Below are 17,838 nucleotides of genomic sequence, written 5' to 3' on the forward strand. Positions count from 1 at the left end.
AGTCAAGTCAAAGGCATTACTGCCCATTCCACTCCCATCTACCCTTGTTTCCCTCTCAGCTTCTCATGGATGAAGGGTCATCCCTGTTTCCTGCCCACTGCCCAGGTCAGAAGCAATGCAGCAAGACACAGGACATCCATAGCAAGGCCACTGCACTTAATCAACAAAGCCTTTCTCCACTCCCTTATGTGAAAAATAGAGAAGATAGGAAGAAATCCCTTTGGGCTGCATCAAAATATCATCCATACACAGCTATTCCACTCATCCCTATCCCCTGCCTTCTCCCTTCCTTGCTGAAGATTCATTCCCCTCTTTCTCAGAGCCAGCCCTTGCATGCTTACAGTAAGTGCCATCCTAGGGCAAAGTTCTCAGTGATGCACCCCCCCCCCCTTCCCCCATCACCACTTCCCATCTCCACTATTCCTTACTGCCCATTAAATCTATTGGCTTGCAGAATAATTATACAGATTTTAAAAAAAGTTATTTAATGTCCCTATTGCAGAAAGGATAAGGGGAAAATATTTCATATTCTGTTTATTCTACTGCAATATTCGTTTATTACGGTAAAATATTCAGGGCTCCTTTGATCATTTTATCATAATTATTTTGTAAGCCTTATGGGTGGCATGTCCAGACTAGAATTGCTGCCCCCCCTAAATGTGCTGTCCCAGGGCATATGCACCCCACCCCATGTGAGGGCCCTGCTCAGAGCCCTTTTCACCCCATCCATCCATCTTATCCTCGGTCATCCCCTCAAGTTCATTCCATCCACCTATGCCTTCCACACCTCTTTTGCTAACCTTTCTTCACTCATTCTTTTCACATGTCTAAACCATTCCAATATTTCATCAGTCCTGTCTGCCATTTCCTTTTCCACCCCTGGTCTCCTCACCTCATTTCTCCTTCTAACCGACCTTGTAACCCCTATCATATTTCTCAGACACTTTATCTTAAACACATTTCAATGTCTTCTTTCCCGAATAATGTATGTAATCTATTTAAATCTAATTAAAAAAAAAATAAGGAATTTAAATTAAATATAATGTATGTAATATTTAAGTATACTCTTACATATATCAATGGCTATTTCCTCCTTACAAGGGAGGTAGCCAAAGTCAAATTCATAAATGTACTCCCACTCTTAATATACTCTTAATTTCTTGAAAGAATGAAACAGAATCCTTAAAGGTAAACAAATATCACATTAATAATGTTTTTTCCCTCAGGTTGTAGTTCAGGATGGTCACCAGGAGCTGTCTTATGCTTTGGATGAAGGACTAATTGAGTTTGGAACTGCCATTGATGATGGAAATTACTTGCGTGCTATGAACTATCTTGAGGTGAATGACTTCATAGATTTAACCTATTCAGTACAAGTTGTATATACAAGTGTTAGCCTTCCAAGTGTACAATGATTCAATGATGCATCACAATATGTGCATTATATTTCCCTTTATCTCATTCTCTTTTACCTTAAATGTGGATAACCACAGAAAAATTGATCAAGCTTGTTCACAGAATGCAGGGGTCACTCAGCTACAACTACAAAATAGATATAATCAGGATGCCAGTGCTGGTGTCCTCATATGCACTCATGCCTCAGGATACCTCAGTATCTCAGGGTTTTTCTTCAGCTAGGATGGTTTGGACACATGGAAAGAATGAGTGAAGAAAGGTTAGTAAAAGAGGTGTGGAAGGAGTAAACATGAGGGGGTGTCCTAGGATGAGATGGATGGATAGAGTAAAAGGGGGCATTGGGAAAGAGGGGAATGTCTGTTGAGGACAGAAGATAGTGGTGAATGGAGAATGGTTGCATATGGATGATGCTGTGATGCATTAGGGGGAGTGGGTGGGGGATGGGGGGTGAGGAAGTATATATGAGAAATAAATTGACGCAATCTGAAGGGATTTCTCCCCATCTCCTTTTCTTCATGAGGTGACGGAGAGGGGTGGGTCACTGAATTAATGAAGTGGGCTTGCTGTGGATGTGCTGTGTCTTGCAACACTGCTTCTGACCCAGGGCAGTGGACAAGGTGTAGGGATGACCAGTCATCAAGGAGGTGCCAAGATAAGAGGGAGAGAAGAGGGTAGAGGGGAGTGGAGTATGTAGGGGATGGAATGGGTGGTAGTGGTTCTCTGCCTTATATTTTGGCTACCTCCCATGTAAGGGGGAAAAAAGCCTTTAGTATATGTATGTATGGATACAATTGTCCTACTTTTAGAGTAAACCCACAGGGGATTAATGAACAAAGATTCCAACAATGATTAGAAATCCATGAGCATAAAAGTAGTTACACCTTTTTCCTTGAAAATTTTCCTACACTATTAATTATAAAGTATATTAAAAAAATGTAATGAGGAATAGACACTTGGGAATGGATACTAAGAGGAGATTGTATTTACCTAGTTGTATTTTGCGGGAAGGGTAGCTATGCTCGTGGTGTCCTGCCTTTGTATCTTGTAGTGTCTAGTTTGCTTTTAAACTCATGAATGGTTTTTGTGCATACTATTTTATTATCCAGTTTGTTCCAAGTGTCCAATACTCTATATGGAAAACTGCTTTTCTTCATTTCTCTTCTGTACCAATGTTTTTTTATTTTCTTTCCATGTCCTCTTGTGTTTCTCTTGTCCCAGTTTAGTAAGTCCTCTCTATCAAGTATCTCTGTGCCTTTCATGATTCTGTAGATCAGAGGTTCCCAAACTGGGGTCCGCAGACCCCTGGGGGTCCGGCAGAAAGCCCGAGGGGGTCCGCAACACAATGAAGGAAAGTACCGTATATTTCCACGTATAAGACGACCCTAAAATCCAAAAATTCACCCCTTAAAATTGGGGGTCGTCTTATACTACCATTATAAAAATCAGACCTTGAATTCTACGTGAGATGACTTGGTAGGCTAGCCTGCCGATAACCACAGATTCGCAGGAAATGATTCACATTATGATAAGAACTGGTAATAAAAGTAATTAAACCATATTTACCATATATATTATTGGCATATATTTATAGTAAATTGCAATTGTTAATAAATTCGAGGAATAATTCTATATTAATGAAATTACGGTACTTTTAACGGTCTCACGAAACGTCGACCAAAGTCGACCAACGCCGACCAAAGCCGACCAAGCCCAAACAATGACAGCTTTTGCTCAAATGCATAATTTAAATAGAAATTAGCATATGGTTGCATTATTCTCCAATTTTCTTTAAAATGTGAGATTTTCATGTAATTTGATCAAAGAAAAGTTACGTTTTTATCCTCTGCAAAATTACCAAAGTCGACCAAACACAATGACGGCTTTTGCTCAAATGCATAATTTGGTCGGCTTTGGTCGACTTTGGTAATTTTGCAGGTGATAAAAACGTAACTTCTCTTGGATCAAATTTCATGAAAATCACAAATCTTAAAGAAAATAGGTCAAATAATGCAACCAAATACTAATTTTTATATAAAATTATGCATTTGAGCAAAAGCCGTCATTGTTTGTGTTTGGTCGGCGTTGGGCGACTTTGGTAATTTAAATTTTGCAGAGGATAAAATTGAACTTCTCTTTGATCAAATTACACGCAAATCACACATTTTAAAGAAAATAGGTCATATAATGCAACCATATGCTAATTTTAATACATAATTATATGCATTTGAGCAAAGGCGTTATTGTTTGGGTTGGGCCGGCTTTGGTCGACGTTTAGTGAGACCGCAACCTTTTTCTTTCGCTAACTTTTCGGTAATTTTCAAGACTGAAAATAACAATTTTGGATTACAGTACATAAAATGTTTATTTATAAAAAAAAAATTATTACAGTAGTTGCATTTAAAACATACAAAATTTAAAGATTATAAAATTATAAAACTTAATTTCTAATCATCATCATTAAATATTACACATCAAACGTATTTCTAAAACCTTTATTTTCAATAAAATTACATTACATTCAAAACTTAAAACATTATAAAACTTTATTTATTTATTTATATAAAACCCTTCAAACTCGTCACAATCACTCTGTTTCGAAAAGTTGTTCAAACATATCACAAGATTCCTCAAATATGCCGTCATCATAGGGATTCCAGTCCGGTTCCGGTGAGTCGACTTCGGCTTCGTCATCACTTTCATACAATAAATCATCTTCAGTGCCATCCATGGCATTAGATTCCAAATTTTTTAATAGATTTTACGATACTTTCGACCTTAACACTTTCCCAAGCTTTAATAACAAACTCGCAGAGAACATCAAGTGATGCACTACGCATAGCTCCACCTTTTGTAAATGACTTCTCTCCATTCGTCATCCACTCGTTCCATTGATACCTAACGTTATCTTTAAACGTCGAACCAAGAACGTAAATAAATCGTTTTTGTTAGTTGACATGTGTTCTCAGAAAATCATGATACATGATTTGCTTTGTTATTTCATTTATTTTGAATTTAAAAGCATACAGTAAGTAATTTCTCTGGTATAAGGATACAGTTAAGTAATGAGAAAGAAAAGAGAAAAAGCGAAAAAAACAGCTGATAAATGTAATCAAAACAATTGTCTTTGTACGGTAGGTTTGATACACTGATGCTTTTGTAATTTAGCAGTCGCCTTATACTACCGATATGAGATATATTCATAAAAATTTGCTCTAATTTTGTGCCTCGTCTTATACAAAGGTCGTCTTATACACGGAAATATACAGTAGTTTTTTTTAACTGATGAATATATATATATATATATATATATATATATATATATATATATATATTACAATAGAAAGATATATCACTGCTTCTCTATCATCGTTTTTTTATTTATGTGATGTGCAGCAATAAGTAAATATTAAATGTACTACATTGTACTGGGTAATATTGGGTATCCCAGCATGGTATTGATAATTTATGTTTGGTTGGGGGCCCTCGGCTGGGACTCATCGTGTCTGGGGGTCCTTGGTATGGTCAAGTTTGGGAACCTCTGCTGTAGATGGCCAGTAGGTCACCTCTCTCTCTTCTTTGCTCCAGCGTTGGTAACTCCAGTTTATGAAGGGGTGATTGTGCTGACAGCACTGTATGGAACATAAGAGTGGAAGAGTTTAAATGTATTTGAGATGAAATGCCTGAGAACTATGGTAGGGGTTACTAGGCTTGATAGAGTGAGAAATGAGGTGAGGAGAAGAACAGGGATAGAAATGGAGTTGGGAGATAGGGTTGATGAAAGAGCATAGGGATGGTTTGGACACATGGAAAGAATGAATGAAGAAAGATTAGTAAAAGAGGTGTGGAAGGCAGATGTGGAGGGTGTGAACATGAGGAGGGAACCAAGGATGAGATGGATGGATGGGGTGAAAGGAGTATTGGGAAAGAGGTGAATGTCTGTTGAGGAAGGAAGGGAGAAGACAGAAAATAGGGGTGAATGGAGAATGGTTGTTGTTTTTGTTCCCTAGACTGTCTGTCTGAGCAGTCCCATCTCTCCAAGGAATAACATGGCCGAAATGGGGTTTCCCCACAAATCCTTTATGGAGTGTATGTTGTGTTGTTTGCATGCATGGTTGTGTATAATGCAGTCTTCCATGATGTGTTCAATAGTATGGGGTGAAGTGTTACATCCTGGGCATTTGTCCACAATGCAGTCATCCAGTCTATTCTGGTAGCTTAGAAAGGGTGGGTGGTGGCCGCATCGCAGTCTGGCCAGGTGGACTGTCCTTTCGTGGGAGAGAGGATTCAGAAGGATGGATATCAGGGGTCTGGCATGCAGCAATGTGTTGTCTTTTAGTGTGTTAAGGGGGTACGCGACACCTGGAGGTCATTTTCTAAAATATTTAGAGTAAAGAGCTGAAACTTCTCAGGTAAATAGGTATCCATATTGCCTACATTTTAGGTGAAGCAGAATGATGTATGTACACATGTACACATGTACGTATACCAGTAGCGACATTTAAAAGTGCACAGCACCATAATACGTGGACCAATTTGTTTTATATTTTGGCTATGATTAGTCAGTAGGCACACCTAGGGCCGGTCATTGAGCAATTGAACAATTTCCTTTATACTTTTGCATACAGGCATTTCAATTTTAATGTCTGGCAAAAATCGTGAAAAATAAAAATTTTTTGCTCGTTTCCATTATTACTCCGAACTCTTTCATCCTATTCAAAATATTCGAACGATCGGCCCTAGCAGTTACTAAAAGTAATATTCCCTGTAAGTTTCATCTAAATCTGATGTATATTAGATTTTTTATGATTAAAAAAAAGTAGAAAAATATCGAACGGAGATATGGCAACTTGAAATATGAATATATCTGTAACTTGCTTATAGTTTCACCAATTTGACTGATTTTTTCATGGCTTAATTCTTATTATATAATAAGTAAGTACAGTAAACATTATCAACATATTTTAATTATAAGTACTTTAAATACTGAAAAACTAAAGTATAAGTATGTCACAGTAGTGACGACGCACAGACGACAACATCTTATAATTTGCTTTTTTGCACCTTTGGCGGTTTCTTCATATGAAACCTCTCTGCTGGGGGTCTTCAGGGTATCTAAATCATTGGAAAGAGGTTTATTTTCCAGTAGTGGGCGCCTTCTCTTTCCTCATCAGATTCCCCTCGCCAATCTATGTTGGTAGGGCACCCCCTCCAGCATCATATGATGTCCCTTCTTCTTTCTTCTTCCTGTATAGCCTTGATCTTTTTCCTCTTGCTTTCTTCTTTGGATTTAATCTTCCTCTTTGAATTGTTTAGTCTAATGTTGTCCTTTACCTCTGTCACCGTCACAGAGGTGCAGGTGAGGGCGGTGGTGGAGTGAGAGGTGGTGAGATCTTTAGTCGTCTTTGACTGCTTGCCATCTTTAACTGCTGTTTTTTGTCATTGTGATGTTCTTTTGTTCTTTTTGCTACCCATGATGACTGTACTAAAGAGTAATATGTACTAGCTAAAGTAATAGATTGCAATGAGAGCTCATGAGACATGCGTACTTCCCTTTTCAGAGCTAGCCGGGAACTAACGCTTAGTTTCGCACAAAGTTGGCGAAATATTCTCCCTCCACCTTCCTCCCTTCCCCTCCACAATCGTATTGGCCGTTGATACACTGGGCGAGTGTAAATTCAATAAAATTTCAACGTTATTCGCTGCGCCTGAAGGTCCTAAGTGGCACGCCTCCCTCTAGTGTGGGTTGCGCCTTTAAATCTGTCCCTTTAAACCTCACCCAGGACCTTTAAATTGCGTGCGGCTGGAAAATTATTTGTCGGGATTTATTTCTACGTGGTATACGAACATTTTGAACACAGTTTTGAAAAATGCCATATCTTGACCAAATTCACCCCCCCAGGTGTCGCGTACCCTCTTAATGGAACAGTGAGTGATGTGATTATGAATATGTTTCCGGAGGCTGATATTTGGTAGTTTTGGAGTAAGAGAAGAAAGTATTTGTGTGTGTTTTTTTTATGTTTCTTGGTGTGTGTGTGGGTGTTCTGCTATGTAGTGTAGTGGGTATGTTGTGTTGTGGTGGCTGCAGCAAGTGTTTGTGTGCCCCTCATGTCAATGTGATTTTTGACTTTGAGGACTTTTGTTTCATAGTGTATGTGGTCTGTAGGTGTTGTATATGTGCAGCCTGTAATTGTTTTTAATCCTTTGTTTTTTATGGTCTGAAGGGTGATAAGGTGTGTTTCACTGAGATTAGGTGATTGAGTCTAGGTGTGCATTTATTTTTGTTTGTGATGTGTTGTTTGAATGACATGGATGTATCATATGTTACACTAAGAATTTTCGGTGTGTGTATGTGTGGTATTAAAGTGTTGTTGATATAGAGATGAGGTATGTATTTGTGTTCTTTTGTCCAGTTAGTGAGAAGTGTTGCTGTAGATTTAGCTGGGGCTATTTTGAGTCTGTAATGAACCATTTGTTGAGTGTATCAAGGTATGGCTGTTTTATTTCTGCGGCTTTGTGTTACAATGTGTACATGTGATTATGTTGTCTGCATAGGAAGAGATTTATATTTCTGAGGTGTCTGGTGTTGGTATATCATGCATGTATAGATTAAAGAATATGGGGGATAGAACAGACCCCTGTGGTACTCCGTTTGTAATGTTTCTGGTGTGCAATGATTGGCCATTATATGACACATAAGCATTCCTGCCTGCCAGATAATTAGCCAGCCATCTTTTAGTGTTATTGTGCATGTCTGTGTTATATATTTTGTTTGTTAGATTGTGGCGGGGGATAGCATCAAAAGCTTTACTAATGTCTAATGTTATGAGAAGTATTCTATGATGGGGCCTATCTGAATTGATGCCATCTAATATTCTTTGCATGAGGTTTATTAGAAGTGTTTGTGGAGTGTAGTGGCCTAAAACCATGTTGTGATTCAGCAAGGGGAATATGTAGTGTAATGAGTTGAAGTATGAGGTGTTCAATGACTTTGGAGGGGGTGCAGAGAAGTGTGATTGGGCGGTGTGATGTTGGGATTGTTGGGTCTTTATTGGATTTTAGGATTATGATTATTTTCCCATGCTTCTAGATGTCAGGTATAGTGTTGTGTGAATAGCTGTAGTTTGCAATGTTTGTGAGTGCATGTATACCTTGTGGTTCAGTGTGTGGTGGATGTTACTTATGTTGTCAGAGCCACAGGCAGATGAGTGCTTGAGGTTATGTATTATGTGTTTTGTCTGACTGTCTATGAAGGGTGTGTAGTCTGAGTCTGTGGGAAAGTCTTACGTTGAATGGTGTGTCGGTCATCAGGGTGAGGAGATGGCTTGTCTGTGCAAAATGATTTATGAGTGTGTTTGCTTGTTGTCTGTTTGAGGGTAAATTATCTGTTGTGGTTATTGCTGCATGAGAGTGGATTGTGTTAGTGTAATGTTGTTGAGTGTTTTGTACAATTTGCTGGTGTTTGTTTTGTGATCAAGTGTATTGACAAACTTTTGCCAATTTTGTGTTTTTTGTTCGTGTATTTTATTGGTAATCTCTGTGTTTAGTGTTTGTATTTGGTTTGCTATGATTTGTGGGATAGGTGTGGGGGTATGTTTAAGTGTATCTTGTCTGATGAGGCCTTGTGTCGACCCCATCACTTTCATTTCAGTTTGCTTTGTCTCTATGTAATTAATGTTTCTTGATGGGGTGAATTAAAACAGAGGTATAATTTTTCTTCTTTTCTTCACTAATTCTGTACATTGTATTTGTCTTAGGTACACCAAAGAACTCCCGCTTGGGATCCCCTATCCTCTCACTAAGCCGTCTTTGTTCCAATGTCACTACTTAATTCATCCAATAATCTTGACTGTTACAAATAACTGCCTCCCTTTAAGGGCATGACTTTTCTCCCATGTACTAATAAAAAAATTCTCCTCCACCCTTCTCCAATCAGAATGACTGTTACACCATCTTAAGCAGTACTGCTTACACAAGCAATCACAACATCAAAGCAGAATGGCCTAGTTAACATACTGTCACCTCAGCATTAAAATCTGTCCCCTAGCTGTTGTTTATAAACTTTAGATGGTGAGCGAGATTATGCAACTCCACAACTCCTTCACGGCTGTTGTTTTCAAAACATCTAACTCGTAAAAATTAAATTCTTGCCACCTACCCCTCTTCTACCTACATATTTACCAGCCTCTTACAGGGCTCGGCAGCTACTCTTGGTCATGCCAACCAATTATATTCTACTACCCTCTTACAGGGCTCACTAATATATACTTGAAGAATTATATATAAAAAGCTAAATATTTACTAATTCTGTATAAACTGGCAAAATAGATGGTATCAAAACATATGTCACATATATAATATTTCAAAGAAATAAGTAACCCTTCCAAAATGCATAGATGTCAATAACATCAAAAAGAAAACAAATCAAGCAGATATAAGTGAACATCATTAAATGGCAGAACCAACAAAAAGACCTAAAAATAAGTAGTTTGTAACACAGCTATGAATTCAATGTTTAATAGATTTGCAAAACTCACTACAGTAAAAGCTCTCTTATCCAGCATCACTGGGACTAAAGACATGCCGGATACTCGAAAATTCCAGATACGTGAAGGGGTTGCTAAAGTAAGTGAAGGGGTACAGAAATATGTCTACAATCACCCTCTTTACTCACTATTAATGTCAGTTAACATATAGTATCACATACCGTAACATAAACAAAACATCACATGATTGCAGCGTCACCACCTTACTCGCCAACATGCAGTTCATCACTAGACACTAAGCATCTCTGTACTTTTCTGAAGGGGTTACTAGAATAAGTGAAGGGTTACAAAAACACTATATCTACAATCAACTCATTTTATTCAATATTAACAACATTTAACATAACATAAACATTTAACTTAACATAAAAAACCAACCATCTGAGAACTGGCATGTCTCCGCTTCACCCATCTTCTTTGCTAGGTCGTGTCCTTTTTCTTGCAGCATGGGGCCTGTTATTGATACTCCTTCGGATCTTTTCAGGCAAAACCAGTTGTACAACACTTTGTGAATCATGTCCCCACGCTGATATTTTAAAGAGTGATGGTTTTCAGCAGCTTTTGGGGTATCTGTCCCCTTCATAAACTCACATAACTTCTTCGATTGGGCCTTAATATCGTAGATGGTTGATGAGCCTATGCCGAATTTGTCCATGAGTATTTTTCTGTTTTCTCCTTTCTCTAAACATTTGCAAATGTCCACCTTCTGCCTAAGTGTAAGCACAACATGTTTCCGTTTATCAACTTTGGGCATGATGAAAGTTTACAGGGGAACACTTGAGGAAGAATGTAGCTGAACTGAGCGGAGACAAAGACAAACGTGGCACATGTGAGACTGAACAGCGTGGGCAGTGGGCTGTGGTGGGTGGCGCAAAACTGACCCAGACAATGGTGCGCTCTGGTGACGGCAGAAACAATTAAAGCCTCACGCAGGAAATTTTATCAATTTGTATTGATTTCATATAGATTTTTATAGATTTTAATGCTCGGAAAAAATATGTCGGATACTTGAAGTTGCCGGATACCTGAATGCTGGGTAAGAGGGCTTTTACTGTACTTTGGTTAGGAACAGCAAAATTAGATTTTAATGGAGAATGTTTTCATCTTTTCAAAGATATTGGGATAGGCAATATGTTATGAAAGTTATATACACAGCATAGTTGAGTGTCCCTTTCTGAATTTCAATTTTTGTTTCACACATACTTATTTCACTTTTTGTCTAGGACACACACTGCATAAGAATTTTCAGTGCTTCACAAAATACTTATCGGCATTATTGGCATTATTGGCAAGGTTATGAGTCTGACACACAGCAGGTCCAAGGTTTCATGTCTGACCAAAGTTCCAGGTAGTATCTCTGCTTGACACCAAGTAGTTCAATCTTCCATCACAATCAAGTACCATACATTTCATTAATATCACACTATCTGTAAAAAGTATCAAGATTAATATTTAATTCCTGTATAATATTGTCAACATATTCCCTATACTCTTCTGGGTTTAGAGTTTCTTTAAAGCTAATACACTTAGTGTCACATGTATCTTCATCATTAAATTGTATCAAAACCTTTTTCATATCATCTAAGTGATTAGTTGATACTTCCCTAGTTTCTAAGTGTAAGATCTTGTATTTATTTCCACCTGAAGAATCAATTACCTAATTAGGACCTGAGTACCTCAGGGAAAGTTTATTATAGGGTGACTGTAGTTTAACCATGACTAAATCTCCTATTTTTAATTCTATTTTATGTGCTATTTTGTGTTGTTGCTTTTTCATCTCTTGTGTATACTCTTGCATATGCTCCCTCACTCTTTGGTATATAGTTTGAAATGTATGTATCCTATTTGAGATATAATCATCAATATTATACAGAGGTTTCTGTTCTGCAATCAGGATTTCATATGGAAGAATTTTGGTCCTCCCCCCAAAATAATAAAATGAGGTGTTTCACCTGTTGCTATGTTAATTTGGTTGTTCAAAGTACATTTAACACAAGGAATCCAAGTATCCCAAGTTATACTATGAGGACTTATCATACCTCTAAGACATGTAATAATTTTCTTATTTAACCTCTCTAAAATTCCATTACTCTGAGGATGATTCACTAAAATATTGAATTTCTGGATCTCAAAAAATCTTCAAGTTTTCCAAGATTTTGTTATTAAATTCAGTTCCATTATCTGAAACTAAGATCTTAGGTGTAGTGAAATTACAGATTATCTGATCATAGATTACTGAAGCAATTGTTACAGCTTTCTTATTTTGAATGGGTTGTAAAATACAAATTCTTGAAAAATAATCAATGGCAACAAATACATATTTATATCCATTCTCAGACATAGGTAACTCCAATGTATCTATGTGAACTCTTTCCCAAGGTTTCTGTGGAATGGGATATATTAACATAGGTGCAGGTTTTGGTATATTTCCTTTCACCTTAGCACATATCAAACAATTTTCTATATAATCATATATATCTTCATACCTGGCCAAAAGTATTTAAATTGTGCTTGTCTAAAAGTTTTATCCTTATCTGGATGTGAACTACAATCACTATCATGAAGTAACTTAAATATATCTTTTTACAAGAGTTTGTGGTATTACCAACTGATTCACTGGGCCTCTAGAAATATCTTTCCCCTTACAACTGTTTTTCTGTACAAAAGTCCATTAGTGAAATGAAATACCTCTATCTTATACCCTTTTGGTAGTTTTGGAGGATTTCCTCTCAGGTTCATCAAATACTGGGCTAATAAATCACATGTCTTATCATCCCGCTTTTCTCTTATCAGCATTTCCTCATCTAAGGTTACTAACTCATCTATACCACAAACAAAATTGATCAACCCTGTCTTTGGTTGGCTAATGTTTCTAGAAAGTGCATCTGCTGCAACATTCTTTCTACCTGGAATATATTCAAACTTAACCTCATAGCACTGAAGTATGGCAAACCATCTTGCTAGTTCTGAATAGCTGTATGATCAGTCCACACCCTGATTGGATATCCCCGTATCATACCTCTAAAGCTTTCTAATGAATATATCACTGCTAAAGTTTCTCTTTCAGTTATAGAGTAGTTTCTGCTCTATTACAAAGTCTAGATGTGTAAGCTATTGGTTTCAAAGTTCCATTTCTCTCTTGCATCAGTATGCCTCCTAATCCTATGTCAGATGCATCAGTACAAAGAATGAACTCTTTATCATAGTCTGGAAATATTAAAACTGGAGAACTTGTAAGTTTATCTTTCAACTTGTCAAAAGCTTGCTGTTGTGCAGGTCCCCACATGAACTTTGAGTCTTTCCTCAACAAAGAACTTAATGGATTAGCTATGTCTGCATAACTTTGGATAAATTTCCTGTAATATCCTGTCAATCCCAAGAAACTTTTTCTACATTGTTTGGAACTGGAATTTTTTTTACTGCTTCAACCTTTGAATTTACTGTACTAAGTCCTTGCCTGTCTATCTTATGTCCCAAATAGATAACACCGTCCTGCGAAAACTTAGATTTTTCAAGTTTCACTTTCAATCCTGCTTCAACTAGTCTTGAGAATATCAAATCTAATTTCTTAAAGTGCTCAGCTCCTGTTTGGGAAACTATTAAAATATCATCTAGAAATACACTGGCAGTGTTTCCTAACAACCCATCTAGAACTGTATTCATTAATCTCATTAAGTTAATGGACTATTACATAACCCAGATGGCATTCATTTGAACTCATAGTGTCTTGTTGGACTAGAAAATGCTGTGAACTCTTGTGAGTCTTCATGCAACTCTATTTGCCAAAAAGCATATTTGATATCTATAGTGCTAAAATACCTATACTCAGTTCCCAAACTTCTAAGAATGTCCCCTATCACTGGTAATGGTAATTGGTCACATATGGTATGCTTATTCAATTTCCTATAATCAATAACTGGGCACATGGTACCATGTGATTTTGGCACCAGAATCAGAGTGAAGTTCCACTCACTTTTACTATGTTCAATAATATCCTCTGATAACATTTCAGTGGTCAGTTTACTTACATTTGCTAATTTAGAATGTGGTACTTTGTAGGAGCGTATATAGATAGGTTTTAATTTGATCTGATGTTTTAAAACAGTTGTTTTGCCCAAGGCATCCCCCGGCAAAACAATTGCTTTATTGTGCTTCATGAGCAAAGCAACTAAGCTTTCATGCAACTCAGGGCAACTAGTAGGTTCTAGTTGATTCTTGTATTTCTTTCCCAACTTTGTTTCTTCCCTAAACTGAACATATGGATGAAATTGGTAATTCCACCTCCTCAGTACTCTCATTTAAAATCTTAATGGGTTTTGTAAACACTTGGAAACATCCTATTTGTGTACCTTTTCTTAAGACTATGTCTTTATTCAAAGTACTAATCACTAATATTTCTACCATGTTCTCTTTTGAATTATAAATCCCTAAGTCCAATTTCAAACCTTTTAATCTAATTGATTCTGGGATGGTTAAAATTTCAGTCTACAGTGACTCCTTTCAACTGCACCCTACCCTGTCAATTGCTCGGGAGTGTAATAATGTCGACTTTATTACGCCACCATCCACAATTTGCAAGGCTTCATTTGTAATTGATGAATTAGTACTTTCTAGGATTTCTTGAATATCTTGAGTTGGGTTCACTATATGTGACTTTACTTTTTGTTGGTCTGGACTGCTCGGCCTCATTATCTTAAATATGAATGTTATCTTTCCTATCTATTTTTAGGGATTCTTTGATTTTTAACACTGGCCTTAAGTCTGGTTGATTTAAAAATGGGATTAACTATGATTTCACTAAGATCCCTAAATCAGCAGGACATATGACCATGTTCTCTTTTCTCATAGTTGCAAATCCTATCAATAAATCTGGAAAAACAGATTCTTCTACAAATATCACAGGAATGTGCAAATGTTCATTTGTATATAAGATGACTTCTAGTTCAACCTTACTTAATGTTTTTAACTGATTTCCAGTTACTCCTTGCAATGAATAATGGATTGGTTCCAAGATTTTCACTCCTGGTTTCAGTTGGTTTAAAACTCGACTAGTTATAACACTAACTACAGATCCTGTATCAATAAATATTTGAATAGGTTGATTGAATAATCTACCAGCAATGAGAGGTCCTACAGAAGTCCTTCCAATAGTAATTGTCAGTTTATAACTATCTTTGATGTTGGAGTTTTCTTTCACCCTTCTATCACTATTATCCTTAATACAATACTGTCTATGTGTATTTCTATGGGGAGTTCTGTAGTATTGTTTTATTTATGTGTCAGGGGGTTTTCCTTTTGTTTTCGGGTGTATGCAAAAATTTCTACATTCATGTGTTCTATGTCCTATCCTTTGTTGATATATACAGAAAGGTGGGTTTCTACAATGATATTCATCATGACCCTCATATTTGCAATTTCTACAAATAGTTCCATAATAACAGTCTTGTGCTTTATGGCCCATATTATTATAATTGTAAAATATAACTAGCATCCCTTGAAGTGCTTCTAACTCTATGTTCAGATTCTCTTTTTCTATAATCACTTCTAGAGTTCCTAGTTTCTTTCTGTTGTCCCACTGTCATCATATATGGACTAATTGCTTTGGATACACTATACCCTTGAAGAAGATAATCTACCTTCCCTAAATTCATAGTTGCCTTGAGATCTTTATACAGCCTTTTTGCTGTTAATTCATCTGAGCTGTTTGTTAGCAAGCCAAATGTGATTAATTTGATTAACTGAGAAAATTTAATTTTGTCACTAGATCTTTCTATCCAATCTGAATCTTTCAAGATGGAATTCATGTCTTTTGACCATCTATCTAATCTTGCAAAGTATTCTGTGTCTGATTCACTTGTTTTTACTTTATCATTCTAACCAAAGACCTGATAGGATCCTGATCACACTTTGACATAAAATGTTTAATGAATGCCTTCTTATAAGCTTCATATTGGTTGATATCTTCCATTTGCTGGAAATTTATTATAAGCCTAGCTCTACCCTTCTCAGGATCTACATTCTCTTTTAAAATTTCTATTTTCCTTTTTTCATCTGTTATATTTTTACTAATGATTAATGTGTCAATCAAACTGAGAAACTTATTAACTCCTAAGGTGTTTTCATCACCTGTGAATTTGGGAATATTGATATTTGAGGTATGAACCTCGTGTCTTAATATATTAGTGTTAGTGGTCATACCTTCAGTGTTTTTAAAGTCAATTTGAATTGACTGCCTCCACATACATCCACCTTGTTGTCCCTCATCACTCCTTGTTCAATTTTGCTTGTAGTGGCTCATCCCCTCGTTCCTCATAGCTCGCTGTACCTCGTTCACTCATAGTAGTAGTTGTTTGTAGTGTCTCATCCCCTTGTTCCTCATAGCTCACTGTACCATGTTCACTCGTAGTAGTAGTTGCATGTAGTGACTCATCCCCTTGTTCCTTGTCCTTTCGTCCCATGGATTTAACATAAGCATGGTTGTGGTTGGTGTACCCCGGCTGTTGTTTATAAACTTTAGATGGTGAGCGAGATTATGCAACTCTGCAACTCATTCGCGACTATTGTTTTCAAAACACCTAATTCGTAAAAATGAAATTCTTGCCACCTACCCTTCTATCTTCCTACTTATCTACCAGCCTCTTACACCTTTGATTTCTGGTGTATTTACCTAGTTGTATTTTACGGAATGAGAGCTATGCTTGAAGTGACCTGTTTTCATATCTCTCTGCATCCAGTTTATTCTTAAAATCTTGTATAGCATTGGCACTCACTGTTTCCCCATTTAGTTTGTTCTGGATATCACTCTATGTGGGAAGGTATTTTTTTTTTTTTTTTTTTTTTTCTCCAAATCTCTTCTGTAACTGTCCTTCTTTAGCTTCTTTTCGTGTCCTCTTGTGTCTCTTCTGTCCCATTTTGATAAGTCGTCTCTATCAAGAATTTCCATCCCTTTCATAATTCTGTAAATGGTCAACAAATCACCTCTTTCTCCTCTTTGTTCCGGTGTTGATAGATGTAATTTCTCCAATCTTTGTTCATATGTCTAATTTGATAGCGTAGGTGCCATTTTTGTCACTGCTCTTGGAATTCTTTCTAATTTTCTTATGTTTTTTTGTGCTAGGTGCCCATAGTGTTGCAGCATATTCTAGTTTAGGTTTTATTGGTGCAACCACTATTTTCTTTACCATTTCTTCATCCATGTAGTTGAAGGCCACTTTCATTGATCTTAAGTTAAAAGTCTCTCCAACTAATTTATTGAAATGTTTATTAGGTGTCAAGTCACTTGAGATAATCACTCCCAGGTCCCTTTCTGAGTCGACTTTTTTGACTTCCTTGTTACCAAATTTATATTGACCTGATATTCATTTTTTGCTTTTTCCAAATTCCATACTACATTCCTTAATCTTAAAGTTCATTTCACACCTCTGACTCCATTCCCATATTTTGTCCAGGTCTTCTTGTAGCGATCTGCAATCTTCTTCTGTGCTTACTCTCTTGAGTAATTTGGCATTGTCAGCAAAGAAGTTCATGTAACACTTCACTCCCTCATCCATATCATTTATATATATGGCAAACATTAAAGGAGCCAATACAGAGCCTTGTGGGATGCCACTTATCACATCTTCCCAGTTCGAATTTTTGTCTCTAAGTACCACTCTCATTTTTCTCCCATTTAAGACATCCTTCATCCATTCCAGTAGCTTACCTTGTATTCCTATTATTTCAATTTTTCTTAATATCTTTTTCTGTGGTACTTTGGCAAAAATCTTCTGCAAATCCAAGAGGGCACAATCTGCCCAGCCATCTCTTTCATGTATTATCTCAATTAATCTCAAGTAAAAGCATATTAAATTTGTAGTACACAATCTTCCACTTCGAAAGC

At 36.8% G+C, this 17,838-nt stretch overlaps 1 protein-coding gene across 3 annotated transcripts in view; it reads left to right on the forward strand.

Annotated features, from left to right (window-relative positions):
- Oseg2 (intraflagellar transport protein Oseg2) overlaps window positions 1–17,838 on the forward strand; it is a 544,964-nt gene that overhangs the window by 178,734 nt on the left and 348,392 nt on the right. For all 3 annotated transcript variants that reach the window (XM_076173301.1, XM_076173302.1, XM_076173303.1), the window contains exon 13: window positions 1,227–1,340. In XM_076173301.1, the coding sequence (XP_076029416.1) occupies window positions 1,227–1,340 (114 nt within the window). The remainder of the gene's footprint in view (window positions 1–1,226; window positions 1,341–17,838) is intronic.

This window comes from Oratosquilla oratoria, chromosome 34 (assembly GCF_046742065.1).
Source record: "Oratosquilla oratoria isolate Oo_2021 chromosome 34, ASM4674206v1, whole genome shotgun sequence".
In the NCBI taxonomy this organism is placed as follows: Eukaryota; Metazoa; Arthropoda; class Malacostraca; order Stomatopoda; family Squillidae; genus Oratosquilla; species Oratosquilla oratoria.